Source organism: Stegodyphus dumicola, chromosome 1 (assembly GCF_044657685.1).
Source record: "Stegodyphus dumicola isolate Sdum_Otavi_A_Nest chromosome 1, ASM4465768v1".
NCBI classification, from domain to species: Eukaryota; Metazoa; Arthropoda; class Arachnida; order Araneae; family Eresidae; genus Stegodyphus; species Stegodyphus dumicola.
In genome coordinates this window covers 81675819-81690811 of record NC_140768.1, presented here as the reverse complement: position 1 = coordinate 81690811, position 14993 = coordinate 81675819, and the positions used below count along the sequence as shown (strand labels likewise).

Genomic DNA, 14993 nt, shown 5'->3' with positions numbered 1-14993 from the left:
TGAATCTGGTGATTGGTTTCTGCAGTATAATACTGCGCCAACCTTAAATGATTTTTTAGAGGAAGAAGTTTACAAAAAGTTTGAATTCCATCCCCTGAGAGCCCAATTTTTCTTCCACTGGTTTTGGTATAAAGACAAGTGACTGTGTTAAACCATCAGTCTATATTAGCCGTACAAACACATTAAAAATACTTTTTATTCTGTATTAAATCGTGTCTCCGAGACAAACGTTTTGAACGTCTGTTGTGAAGGTTTTGAACTGTAATGATTCATCTAAGCACAATTCTAAGAGATTTTCTCAGGGACAGTCTACAAATGCACAGCCGTATCAAAGTGTGTAACGTACGAATAATTACACTGAAAATTACGTAAGACCGAGGGGCAAGCTTTCTATATTTATCCGTTTTGCTTAACCAGACTTAAAATTGGTAGATGCACTATGTATTTCTGTGGAATTGATTGCCTGCGTGAAGTTTACACCCTATGTAAGGTAAACATGAGCTAATTTCCTTTACTAAAGAATATCCGAGGTGCTTAAGATTGCCACACATACTGGGAATTGAAGCCGAATTCAACGAAAAACGAACGGACTGGTAAAGTAGTGCGGTTTCTTGGCTTTCTTCCTGTGTTACATGAATGAGGAATAATTATGCTCAAATAACTCTCCACCAAAACATTCATTTCCTTAGACATCCCTCTTGTGCTTTCCCATAAGCAAATAAATATAACCTAACCCTTACCTTTACAAAAGTATTCCTTCTTTCTCTCTCGATGAATGAGAACTTGGTATTTTCTTGGTGTTTTAACATTATTTGCCTTAATATAGCTCACCAAACCACCATACTCATATGAATCGTTAATGCAAAAGCATCTTTGTTTTTCAGTTTGCCTCAGTTTAACTTTACCGAGCGGTAAAGTCGCTGAACACTAGTACTTCGGTCCGAGGTTCGAATCCCGCGAACGGGCTGGCTGCATGGGTGTTTTCGTGGTTTTCCCCATGTGTAACGTGTATACGAGCCAGTTTCCCTTAGAAAGACCTCCACGAAGGCATCCCTTCCCTTAGGCAGATAGCCCTCGAGGCTTTGACGTAATTAAATAACCTAACCTAACCTAGCAGGAAGCGGTTAAAGTTTTGGGAGTGGCCGAGGGGATAAACCTTTGAACACCAGAGCTCAAATTTCGGCGAATGCAGTGATTATATAATTTTCTGTTTTTCCATGTGCAATGTGAAAGCGAGATGGTTTATCTTAGAAGTTTCTCCACGAAGATCACCCTTCGCAGATAACCCCTCCGTGCTTTGAGTTAATTAAAATAACTTTACGAATCAAATTTAAGGCTTACTGATTTAATGTTTAGCGCTCTTTCCCATCAAGAATATTAATTGTTGGACTTTATAAAACTTTATTAGTTAAATGTAAATAGATTTGGACTTAGTAGATTATGACAAAGCGCATAAGGGCTATTTGCTTAAAGGAAGGAATGTCTTCGTGGAGGACTTTTTAAGTAAATGTATTTATGCTTTCACATAATTCATTACATCATTCTTACATTTATATTTTGAAGATAAAATAACAAAACTTATTTGGGATTAGAGCTATTATTGTTATTAGTCATTAGGTTTATTATTGTTATTAGTTATCTATTAGATAATTCCCATTAAAACATACGCCCAGTTTTATAGTCTGTATAGGATATTGTGGCCAAAATAATTTAAAACTATTTTGCTTGCTACGTTTGGAACAGATTACGAATATGTTTATTTTATTTTCGATTTAACATAAAAAAATGTTTGAAAAATGATACAGTGATATCTAGTATGATTCATATTGTTTTTTAACAGCTTTGGGTCGACTAAAAGGTGAATTCTAAATAGAAATGAGAAGCATGATTCATCCATGACAAAAATAAATGAAGCGAGATTTTAAACTTTTAAATTATGAAATTTGCAGTAACATTTGATTCTTATCTATTTATATTTTTTATTTATTTATTTTTTAATTATAAATCCGTATTGTTTGTAAATCGTGTTTTGCATTCCCTCTATTAAAGCAATTCTGGAAGTAAAGTTTTATTGTGACATCTTACGTAAAAAATAAGTTAATACGTATCTGAAATGTTTTTATTAAAATTTTGAAAATGTTTTAAATGAAAATAATTTATGAATACATGCAGTGATAAAGTGAAGTGAATTAGTTATTGTTATAATATTGGAGATATTGATCATTTTTACATAACATACACTGATGCTAAGTTTTTTTATATAATGTTCAAAGTAACATTAATTAATTAAAATATTATTCATATTTATGCCTGAAAGAACACATTTTGAACTAGATTTCAAGTCAGACAAAAATATCTTACGTGTTATTCAGAAATCTGTTGTGCACGAATAGTTTACTTTAAAGATCTGTTGTGTGCAGGAAAATTATATTATGCACGACGAAAAAGACTGTTTAAGTATTACAAGCAAAGTCTATCATACTTGTATCTGTTATGTGCTGTATCAAATTTAAACTGGAAAACTTGTAAAGCACAGATGTGTCTAATGTTATCTATTCAGAACATGTAAATCAAAGCTGTAACTTCTATCCCTGCTAAATGGTTCTTTAGTATCACAAGGATATCAATTTAATCTATTGAACTTAAAAATTCAAAAAAATTACGTCTGTACTGAACTGACTGTTTCATTGGAGATTGTGGTAGGTGTAAGTATCCTTTATTGAGTTCCTAATCTGCAAGTATCACAATAATGCATTTAAAGTTTAAGTAATCTGTCATCTCTAGTAATGGATAAATAATCAATATTGTTCGTCATTTAAAAATTTTATTGAGGTTTAAAAGCTTTGCGAAAACGAATAGTAGTTTTATTAATATTTTCCCAAGATTGGTGATTCTGATATATTCACTTTAAAAGTAAACTCTTACCTGTTGAAAAATTTTAAACTATTGATTTTATAATCTTCTGTTTACTTGTGGACATAAAAATCACTTATCCTGTTGGTGATATTTATTACGTTCCATTTAACTAATGTAAAATGGCTGGCATTTCAGTTTTCTGTGCATGCTAGAACCTTGTCAGTATGATATTAAATATATATGACACATTCGGCTATTTTTAGCTGCTTCCTAAGTAAAAGAGGAAAGCTGGTATCCTCTGTCGTAAATCTGTTTTTTATGTTTAGTTTTGCCGAAAATAGATTTTTAATGATCTAGCATTTCTATAGCGGTGACCGACGTGTGTGTATTTGTGTTGCAATGCCTGAATGACTCAATATTGAATTGCAAATAAGCTCGCCAGACTTTTCCTATAGCAATTCGGGAAAAATCAGCTCAAAATATGTTAAAAAGGTCTTAAACTTATGCCTAACGTTAATATGAGATGCTCTCTGAAAGTTCTCTGTGAATATTTGGCAGATTAATTGTATAAAGCTCCGAGTGGCTTACAAGTTGTTTAAAAATTCTCATGCATATGTTACCGCTAAAGTGCGAAAGTCGTAAAAACGTGCACATTACCTAGTTAATCTGCAGATTAACTCATTTGCTCCGTTAAAGTGGGAATCAAGAGTTTTCCGCATTTTACCTAGGTAATGTACACGCTAAAGGTTTCCGCATCGTTATAGTCCAAAAGTTTGTTTCTCTCATTTCCTTTTCCTCTCGCTCCACTTTGCATTACCTACCAGACACTCATTAATCTACACTGCCTACTAGGCTATCGTTAAACTGAAAATGAGATCTTTTCTGGAACAACAACAACGTTTCTGTACGCTTAAATTAACATAATGTTATTGATTTATTTCTCGATATCTAAAAATTCATGTTAATGCAATCAAAAATCAACAAACTAGTTGGTAGAATGAATCATCAGTCAATTAAAAAAACTGTAATACAAAGAATAAAACAGTTTAAAATATTATTACAATTAAGGAAATGAATTTGCAAAAAATATGATAAAATTATGCTCACTTATTAATGCAATCTAAAATTGGTGACAATTTAAATTACGTCGCAGATGAATTTTGCGACAAGCACACCTGTTTGTGGTACATTTAGATTTGCAGTAACGCTTTCCGAAACCCTGCCCAATCAACAATTTAAAAGTGGCGGCTGTTTTAAGCGTATGTTGCTGTTGTTCCAGCAAAGATCTTATTTTCAGTTTAACAAGTGCCTAGTAGGTAATGTGCAGATTATCTAGGTAATTTGAGAAATGAAACAATTTTCTGCGCTTTCAAGGATCACCCTAGTTAATCTGCAGATTAGTTAGATAATCTATAGAATAACTAATTTCCGCACTTTAGTGGTAACGCATACAGTTCGTTCGCTGGGATCCTCCACGAAGCCATCCGTCCTAAGGCAGACAGCCCCCATATGCTTTCTGCACTCCAGTTAACCAATCCAGCAGTTTTTTCCTTAGATAGTTACTTCTCATGTTGCGTGTTTTTTTCTCTTTAAGCAACATAATGGGCCAGTGAAGAATACTACAGATTCTAAATAAAAGTGATTACTTTGGAAATGGGATAAAGCTCTGGGTCCATTTTTTTAAGGTTCGTAGTTTTTCTTCCAGCATTATTGGATATTTTCCAGTTGTAACAATCTTTTATAAATTCAGATTTTCCCGGCTTAAAATTTTTTAAGTCCTTTGTGAGACGAAACGGCCTTAAACCGAAGAGACAGTCTGCATCAATTTATGCCAGAAAAAACTTTGATTATTTTCAGAAGGCTTATAAAATATCCTCTAACTTAGAGCTCATGTGAATATTCATAGTACAATATTCTGCTTAATTCTTACTTTTATCATCATTTACCTCCCTCTCCTGTCGTATAATTCTTTGTAAAAATCTAAACCATCCTGCGAAAATGCTCTAAAACATTGTACTCTCTCTAAACTAGAGCCTTACTCTCCTACAATCATTTCATTAACAAGCGCTGAAAGATAATTTCATAGTTCGCACCTTTTACTTTAGAAACAATAGCCCTTTTCGCAGTTTTTTTGGTAAGTTGAGAAAGCTATTAATGTGGATCTTTCGTAAACATAGGCCAGGTACAAGTGTGTGGGGCACCACAACAGCGTCATAAACAAAACTGGTAAAGTTCCGGCACACTAACTGAGTCCTTCAGAGGCCCCCTAACTGGCAGTTGATTTATACAAAAAGGTTACAAGTGGTTGATGGGATAGCTGAAATCCATTAATATGCTAAAGAATATCTGTTTTTTCAACAACTCAACATATCTTTGTAAATGGATTGTTCTTCTTGTTAAATATTTTTTTTCTGTCGTCCACTTGTTTAAGTAATTAAATAATTACAACATTTGTATAAAGTGTTTTTGACATTCTTTAAATTGCATTGAATTTTTTGTAGATGTCTATGTTTGACGAAATGTTTCCTTTTAAATTTCTAAAATTCAAAACTGGCAATGTTCACTGATCTAGGTCTAGGAATTTTAATTTCTACTCATTAATAGAAAAGATGCTGAAAAAGCTTTATGGGGAGTTATTATATCTCTTAGCAAAAGCACGTTAAGCGATCTGCATTATTATAACAGAAATTTTATTCCAAATATGGTGAATAATATTACTGTGATTACTCGAATATAACCCCATTTTTTTACTATATATATATAACATTTGGTAGGATCTTATAATTCAGTATTTTGATAAATGAAATAGAAGAACGACAGGAAGATGTTCTTTTTATCACATACCAGCGTGTCTAAACCTGTGATCACCCACCAGCGAGCAAGCGGTAAAATCGCTGATCACTGGTAGTTCCGACCTGGGTCCGAATTCCAGGCGAACGGGCTGGCTGCATAGGTGTTTTCCCAATGTGTAAGATGTATAAGAGTTCAGCTTCCCTTCGAAAGTCGTCCACGAAAGCATCCCTTCCCTTAGGCACACAGCCTTGCGCGCTTTATCGTAATCAAATGAACCAAATCAAACCTAACTCAAACTGCGATCCACGGAAAACGCTTAGTCCTCGAAGCCTGTCCTTACAGTCTTCCCAGATTTCCAAAAAAGACAAAAAAAAAAAGAAAACACAACTGACTGCATGTACCATACTATAGTTAAAATCTCAGAGTTTGGAAATTACACATGGTCTATAACTTTTTTTTTCCCAAAACTGATATTTTTATGAAATTTTTTACCACTTCCACTATTTATGCATTTCCCACTCCAATCTTAGCAACAAAAGAGGGATTTAAAGAATTCTGCAGTGTTTTTTACATCCAAATACAGAGCAGCTGTGCAAGAATCGGCAGCTTATCCCTCTCATTAATGCGAATGGCAACATTTATTTAATTTTTAGTTAATAAGATAAAAATTATCCGAATTCTAATAACCTTGAATACAATAATAAATTTTCTTCTATTAATTTCATTATTTAATACTAATATAAAAATTAAATAAATTTTAAAATATTGTATTTAAAAAGGTAAATATATTGGTAGTAATGCCTACTAAAAATTGTTTTCGTGCTCTAGCTAAGAGACTTCAGTTTTGAACTGCTTCCGCTATAATGGTCACTGATATATCCGAAAACAAACAGGTAACAATATATCTCTGACATTACCCAGTTCTCCTTTTTTATACCATGTTACGTTTAATTAAGTAGCTTATCTTTCATTCTAATTAGTTAGGTTAGAATTAGCTTAAAATCAAACTCTGATCAGATATTCACCTACATTTTTATTTTTTGAAAACTTATCCTAAAATATAAAGGGGCTGAAATATTCAAGGTAACTTTCGTGTAATTATAGTATATACATATCATATTCATATTAAAATTTTATTATAATTTAAATTATATAAAATAAATCTTGAAGACTTTTAGATTAAATGCTCTTTGTGCAACTATGGAAAGCACAATTCGTTGCCAGTTGTGAAATTTCTGGAACTTTTTTAAGTAGTGTAATCCCCCACCAGTGTCCGAATGGTTAAAACCGCTGAATACTGAGAGTTCGACTAGAGTTAGAACCCAAACGAAAGGGTTGGCTACGTGGTGGGTGTTCGTGTTTTTTGTTCATGTGTAATGTGTGTCCACCAGTGGCCAAGTGGTATGATGCTGAACACTGGTTGTTCGGTCCGGGGTTCGAATCCCTGCGAACGCTTTGGCTGTATGGGAGTTTTCCCCATGTGTAACGTGTATATGATCCAGTTTCCGTTAGAAAATCTTCTACAAAAGCATCCGTTTCGTTAAGTGAAGCGATTATGACTATGTCCTATGAAGCCTTATGCATAATCAAATAAACCTAAACCATGTAACGTGAATACGAGTGAATTTTCCCTAGAAAGCATTCTATGAAGGCATTCCTCCCCTTTGACATATAGCCCACGTGTGCTTTACTACATTCAACTAACTTAAAAAAGTCATAGCTGCCAAAATCTTCTAGTCATTATCCTGTCATCTAATGGAAGAATTGCATTTATTACACTTTCAGAAGTAATGGAAGAATTGCATTTACACAAAATCGTGTACCTATATGGAATAGCATTTTATAACAATAAGTTTATTTCTCGTTAATTTCTCAATTAAAAAGGACCTTTGTGCTGTTCTTTTATTAAATAATCCGGTAACATCAATTATATCTTAACTGCAATCTGATATCTTGAATGTAAATTCATCTTGGTGATGTGAAAAGGTATTCTTTTGCTAAGCTAGTACAATTCGCTTCTCTGCAGGCAACAAAATCCGAGGTCTAGATTTCAATATGGTATCTAAGAGATGCAATACATAACGCATAATTCTCGCATGCCCTTACTTTAGTTAACTGTCAGCACAGATGTGGAGGAGTGATGATAAAGGTACTAAAAGCATTCCAGATGGCACATATCCAGCTTTTTACAGTGTGATATCGTGGATAAGTTTCCGTAATCGTATTTGCAAACAAGACAATTTGTTTCCCATACTGCTTAATGAGTCAATGTTAGTTCAAGCGATTAGATATTACATTTTCATAAATTTACTCTTGATATAAATCTACAGATTAGAGATCGCAAATTCAGACTCATTTATTCCAGACGCAAATCTCTAATATTGGAACAACATGTCATATAAATCATGTAGTAAAACGAAATTCTTTTGAAAGTTTATATGTACTTCGAAAGAAATTTGCAAGGAAAAAAATTACATGCTAAGTTCAAAGTCTTTATTCATCTTATTTGAACTTTGGCACTTCATTTCTAAAGCTAATTTGATAATACTTGGTTCATGTTTACTCATTTTAAATGTAGTAAAAGTATGAGCCTGTAATTATTAATTTGTTTCTCTTTTCAGAATTAAACAAGTCAGTGCCGAAAATAAAACCTTAAACAAGAAGAGAATACAAAAGAATATTTTTAAGAAAGAATTCTTTTATGTTGCAGAAATATTTTTACCTTAATTTTTCCTGTCTTAATAGTAAATGTTTCAATTTCTCTTCTTTCTTCGAATAGAATTTCAAGACTTGAATTCAACTAGTTCGAATTCGAAGTTTTACAAATTTAGTCAGGCAGTATTTAGGCTTAGGGTGTCATAAATATATATTTAAATAAAAATATTTAGTAAATTTCAATTTAAAATGTTATAAATTAATAGTTCCTTGAAGTTTTGATTACATTTAATTAACGTGGACTCACCAGTGGCTGAGAGAATAAGACCGCTAAACACTGTTTCGACTCGGGATCAAATCGTACACAACGAATCGATACATTTACTGTTTCGTGAATACGAACCAGTTTTTTAAAAAACATCCTCCCTCGTTTGTGTCCCTCTGGCAGATGCATGCCGCGTACTTTATATAATTAAACAAACAAATTTTTTATTTCATGTGTAAATATATTCATTCTAACCGTCTGTGTAACGGAAGATTAGAATAAATTTGTTCATCAATGGCTGAGTTGGTCAACCGAGAAAGATTCGATTCAGGCTGATTTGAATGGAGGCATTCGAGAATTATTCCAGTTTCTAATTTGATATTAGCGGCGAAAGCATCTTTCCCTACAGTGCCGAAAATACAACCTTAACAAACCTTAACCTCTTTTGAATATTGTATAAAATTAATTAACACAACCTTACTTATTCTTACCTTTTCATTATCTTTCAGGGCGACGATCCCATACTGCAGAGAGTTCCATCCTTCGATGCTGCCAACAAAGTAACCTTATCATGGCACAGTATCAATGTATTTGTGAAACCAAAGAAAAAGAGTATCTTTAAATTCAGTAACCAGTACGATGTGAATCACCAGAAGCAATTACTGAACGATGGTAAGTCTCATCCAATTTAAAATGCTTTCACATAACGTAGTTAATTCGTTAATTCATTTGTAATTGTATTTCAGTAACTAATCATAAGTTAAATTACTGTCGGTATTTATGTATTAGTTTATCTATGACATCCACGATGTTGTTGACAACTTGCTAAATACCTATCCTAATATTTTTGCTACTATGTATAAGTAATTTTAGAGGTACCAACGAAAATCATATGGTACGGCAATCATAAATATGAAGCACTTCCTTCCATCTAATTCTCTTTATCGTACTCTTTTCTCTATCTGCATTTATCTATCCTACATTCCAGAGTATACCTTCATAGGTGATGCGTAATTTAATTACATGAGATTTAACATATTTTCTGTACTTCATTTTAAACTAAAATCTTGAAAATTTCATGATTTGCTAATTCTATACATATGTCTCTGGCACCAAAAGAAAGAAGAAACGGCCAAGAAAGCGGTACATTTCTGAAAACCCTACCATGCATGTTTGGTACCTTTTTGATGCATTTTGGCTCATTTATTTTTCCACTTTTTTGATTGCAAAATGTTTGAAACAGCAACAAGAAATATTCTTTATTTTCACGGAAGAAATCTCCAAAAATCCACTTTGGGGGAAAAAAACATGCTTTAGTTTTTTTTTTTTTTTTTCAACCCAAAGGAAAAATTTGCCCAGAAAGGCTATTAATTTCGCTTTGACATTTTGCGTTGATTCACTGTAAACGGCGAATCTCTTTTTGAATTGTTGACACCAAATATTACAGCCCTGTATTATATTTAAAGAAATTAAATAATAAGGAATCTGCATAAATGTATGTACTTTTCTCGCATTGTGATAAAACAACGGTACCTACACCCATCAAATTTTGAATAGTCTCCACCCAAATATGGGCATCTGGAAGCCGAAATTTAGAATTTGTTTTATTATCTATTTCATATTTTGTAAAGCATTTATGAGTTCCTGATTAAGAAACTCAACGATTTCGAAGCGAGCAATGGCAACACTGTACGGGAGAAAATAATTATCTCTAGCGCGCGAGAGTGTGTATCGGAAGTTCTAAAGATATCCTCTTTTAAATATTTTATGATATTGCTGTTGAACAGAATTTAGGGTTTAAGTGCGAAGAACACGATATTTAATAAATAAAGGTAACACGCAAAACGTTAAAAAAAAGCCCCCTTTGGGCATAATATAAAATCGGAAAATTTCAGACATTTTTTTAATTTTTTAAAATGATTTAAAAGTTTTCATATTTCCACAATTTCGCTGCGTTTATCGATCTTAATGTTACGAGACGATAACAAGGAATTAGCACATATCTCTCCAATGTAATTACCCCAATCAGCCGTTGTTTTGGGATTCATTTGAAGCAAGCTTTGATTCGGAATGCGGGATAGTTTTAATTCTATTTTTTTTTCATGTTTTCTATTTATTATTTTATCCTTATATCATAAGTAAATGAATCGTATGATAATCATGAAAGGAATGCGTGATTCAACAACTAAGTTTGAGTTCGAATACGTTTTTATTCCCGGCGTAAGTGAAAGCTGCTTAGCTATTTATATCGGTTTCGACCCGGCGTCGACAAAATATACCAAAGCAAAAAAAAAACCCGAAAATTGCCTATGATTTCAATCTTTACTACCCTTTTATATTAAATAAAAATTTTTTTAATGTATGTAAATTAACTGCATTTATATGTATTAACCCGTTGACCATCAGTATTCTTTTTTTTTTTTTTTTTTTTTTTTTTTTTTTACTTATTACGTGCTCCGCTCTTAGACACGACACGAAAAGGGAGGGATGCCCCGTAGAGGTCTTTTTAAGGGAAACTGGCTCGTATCCAGGGTTACACATGGGCAAAACCACGAAAAGGCCCATGCAGCCAGCCCGTTCGCCGGGATTGATCATCAGTATTTAACCCGCTTCGCTTTGCGCTTCGTCAGTTTCACTATTTTGTTAGATCCTCCGATTTTACCGGAACCTCTGTTCAGAACGCTATGAGTACAAACTTCTGTCTCATATGTAATCATTAATTTTAAAATGCAGAAAAAAATATACAGCAATAACAGTTAATTTCTATCCTTGGTCATAAAAGTAAAATGTAGCTTATCGAGAAAGAATCGGTTTGACATTAAGCGAAAGCGCAGGTGTTACGAGTGTGTTAAGTCACCTTTATCCACAACTAGCGCTAAATTGCGCTGTTTGGCGACAGTTTCACGGTCGACAGAGTAATACCGTCTTTTTCCGAAAATAAGACACTGTCTTACTTTCTTTTTTGTTCCAAAATACGCGCTAGGGCTTATTTTCGGGGAAGGGCAAAAATAAAAGTATATTTATATATTTTTATTTAATATTTATTTTACACAGAATACAGAAATTTAAATTTATTCAATTACAGTCATGTATGTCATCTTCTTCTGAAACATCGTCATAAATAAAATTCTGAATTATATTCTAATTTTCTTCTAAATCCATTTCCTGTTGAATCATTGGTCCGAATCTCTCATGTCTTGCGATATAGCTATCATTAAATGAATACTTCTTGTCTAAGTAGCCTGTTCGTAGTGCATTGGAAACATAACTATCAGTTATTTTCTCCCATGAATTTTTTACCCATCATTCAGCCCTTTTGATTTTCGACTCATTCTGTGGGGGTTGGAAAAACGTCGCTGCGTCGTATGTGTCTCGGGGGTTCAGCCCAAATTTCACCCCGACGAGAGTCTGCCGACGCTAACGGATGACGATGCCTTTCCTGTGAACGTATCTCTCTCGGGGCAAACGGTGAACTGGTTAAGATAAATTCCAAGAATTAATTTGAAACGAACTGTGTAGAGGTAAACAATATTTTGTTTCAAACATTTCTCTGAAATACGAGTATTAGGAAAGCTAAACATATTATTACTTATACATAATAAATCAACAGCATTTTTTAACGAATCCTTTTTGTTGCATTATTTTCACTAAGGATTATTTTCGGAGGATGTCTTATTTTACGAAAAGTTCCGAAAATCACTTATTTTCAGAAAAAGACGGACCAAATTAAAACTAAAATGCTGATTAATATAAGTCGTAGAATTCTTCTTCGTCCAGACAATGATAATTTCATATGAATTTAAAAACTTAATTCCTTTGATTAAATGTTTAATTTGTGTTTTATTTCGTGCGTCACGTTTTAAATCCAAAATAAACTGTCAAAATTATTACAGCAGAAGCAAATTTGGGTCCGTTAAGTCTACCTTTGCCTTTATATGAGAAAGCAGTACTACTTAGAAAGTAACTTAATAACTTCATTACAATGCATGTAACAGCTGGGAATGTGGCTGAGACAAAATACTCTACTTTTAGGATTACATTGCATGATAAATATACTTTTTTTATTTCAGTGAATCAATGTAGGTCATTCTTTACCCCTATTTTCCTGAATTTACAAGATAATTTATTTCCTTTCAGTTTTTGAAATAAATATAATGTTAGAAAAATTTACAGTACATTTTATGTTTATAAGACAGCTGCGGGAATTATATACATTAATAAATATATTACATTACTACAGCTAAAGCCAATCATTCATCAAGTAGACAAGACCTCTGAATACTCGTAATTCGACTCGAATTTGAATTTAACGTAACTAGCTAACTCCATGGCTGTTTTCGTTGTTTTCCTTATAGACAAGAACAATTATCTCTCAAAACCTCCTCCACGAAGAAAATAGATACCACTAGAGCCGGCTTATTCAGTTAAAAAAGAAAAAAGGAAGATAAAAAGAAATACCATATATAAACATCTTTTTCTAGAGAGGGCAGCAGAACTGAGAAAGCAAAAGTACTTTAACTTTTTTGGCAACCCAGGAAAATCCTTAGTTGGATTTTCCCATCACTAGTTGGTAATGCAGTTCAGGACAAACTATTTCTACACAATGGTCAAGAGGATATGGTCATGGTATGTTAATAACAATACTGTACACTTTATGACCTCCAGTGACCAAGTAGTAAAGTCGCCGAACACTGGGAGTTCGAATCTATTCAACGGGCTGGCTGTATGAGAGTTCTTGTGGTTTCTTTCATGTGTAGCATGGATACGAGCCAATTTACCTCACAAACTCCTCCAGAGAGGTACCTTCCCCATAGGCAAATAGCCCTTGGGTTGCTTTACCTTAATCAATTAATTAATAAAATTAATTTGAAGTGATGTATTGTATGCAACATAACCTAATCTGAACTTGATTACCAGCAACTTAATGAATTAATTACCATCATTAAATTTTAGTGATTGTTTTCATGTGCAATATTAATGCTTCTATTTCGGAAAAACTTCCAACAATATTTAGATTACGAAAAAGCGCTGAAGGATAATCTTTCCAAGGGAAGGCAAGTCTTCGTGGAGGACTTTTTAATTAAAACTGGCTGGCAGTTTCATTATATATAAGAAAAATTACGAAACTCCATGCAACTACCTCTCTTAGGGGCCAGTGCGCTTTAGGCTTCATGGAAATTCTCGAAATTTTTCTCGTGTGTAACGAGAGTACCAATCAGTTTCCCACAGTCCTCCATTGATGAGATCCCTATCCTAGCAGATAACCCCTGGAGTTCTCTGCCAAAGGTAACTAGCCCTCAAGTGCTATGTAACAATAAATAACCTAAAATACGATAACTACTCTTAGTAAACTTTTATAATGTATGAAATACACTGTAAAGAAATTTTAGTAGAGTTCCAGATAAAATAAAGTGTCAGTTAAAATTCTGGGCTAGTGGTAAATGAATTTTATGGTCCTAGAATAAAAGCTCACAGGAATAATGCTCACAGGTGTAAGTGCTCATAGGAAAAAATCCCACACAGAAATATGCCCACATAGAAATAAGCTCACCGGGAAAAATGCTCACTTAGAAATATGCTCACACGGAAAAAAGCTGACACAGAAGTACGCTCACATGGAAATAAGCCCACTTTTAAATAATTCACACAGAAATATTCTTACATTAATGAATCAATAATTAATCGATTTGAACATATGCGCACCTACTTGAATTTCCTAAAGAAATATTATTTAAATTACCAAAACATCTATAGTAATTATTTCAAAAACTGTATAACTTATGTGTAGATTCAGTTGCTATGTAAGATTAACAAATGGGCCGTTTTGAATTAAGAAAAGGAGAGGAGAAAGGAAGTAAAAATGAAACACAATATACAGTGAAAATTATTACAATTTTAATTTTAAGAAAATAAAATAATAATAAATGTAAGTTACACCTTTTATAATATAAACATTCAGAAGAATAAACAAACAGAAATGATTATTTTATTTAAATTATGTAACATATTTAATTTTATCATCGATTTCATCATAGTTTCTTACATGATTCAAGATTACTAAATGTAAGTTTTCATTACTTACTTCAGTGCATCCTGTATTTACATTAGCTAATAACAAACGTTGAGAGGCTAAATCTTTTTTCAGTCCGTCAAATAAAAACCACATACTGAGATGGCTACAATTAAATAATGAATTTAGTGCCTTATAAAAGCCTTCGCAACAATCTGTGGTTTTAGGGGATTTTTCGAAGGCTGCTTCATAATGCTCAACTGAGAGGCAAGTGCTTAAAAATGTTAATTTTATTTCTAAAATTTTAAATTTCTGCAGAAATTTTACAACTTTTGCGGCTCCAAACTTGAATATCTACATCCAAACATCAATTTCTATAGATACACATCAAAGGTATGCAAAAGTAGAGTAAAA

The 14993-nt window shown here is 32.9% G+C and overlaps 2 protein-coding genes across 4 annotated transcripts in view; one reads left to right on the top strand and one right to left on the bottom strand.

The window, feature by feature from the left end:
* The window catches only part of LOC118191660 (uncharacterized), a 147385-nt gene that overhangs the window by 24894 nt on the left and 107498 nt on the right, over nucleotides 1-14993 (bottom strand). The window lies entirely within an intron of this gene.
* The window catches only part of w (eye pigment precursor family transporter white), a 105235-nt gene that overhangs the window by 35537 nt on the left and 54705 nt on the right, over nucleotides 1-14993 (top strand). For all 3 annotated transcript variants that reach the window (XM_085816988.1, XM_085816994.1, XM_085816996.1), the window contains one exon: nucleotides 9079-9241. In XM_085816988.1, coding sequence (XP_085673114.1) covers nucleotides 9079-9241 — 163 coding nt within the window. The remainder of the gene's footprint in view (nucleotides 1-9078; nucleotides 9242-14993) is intronic.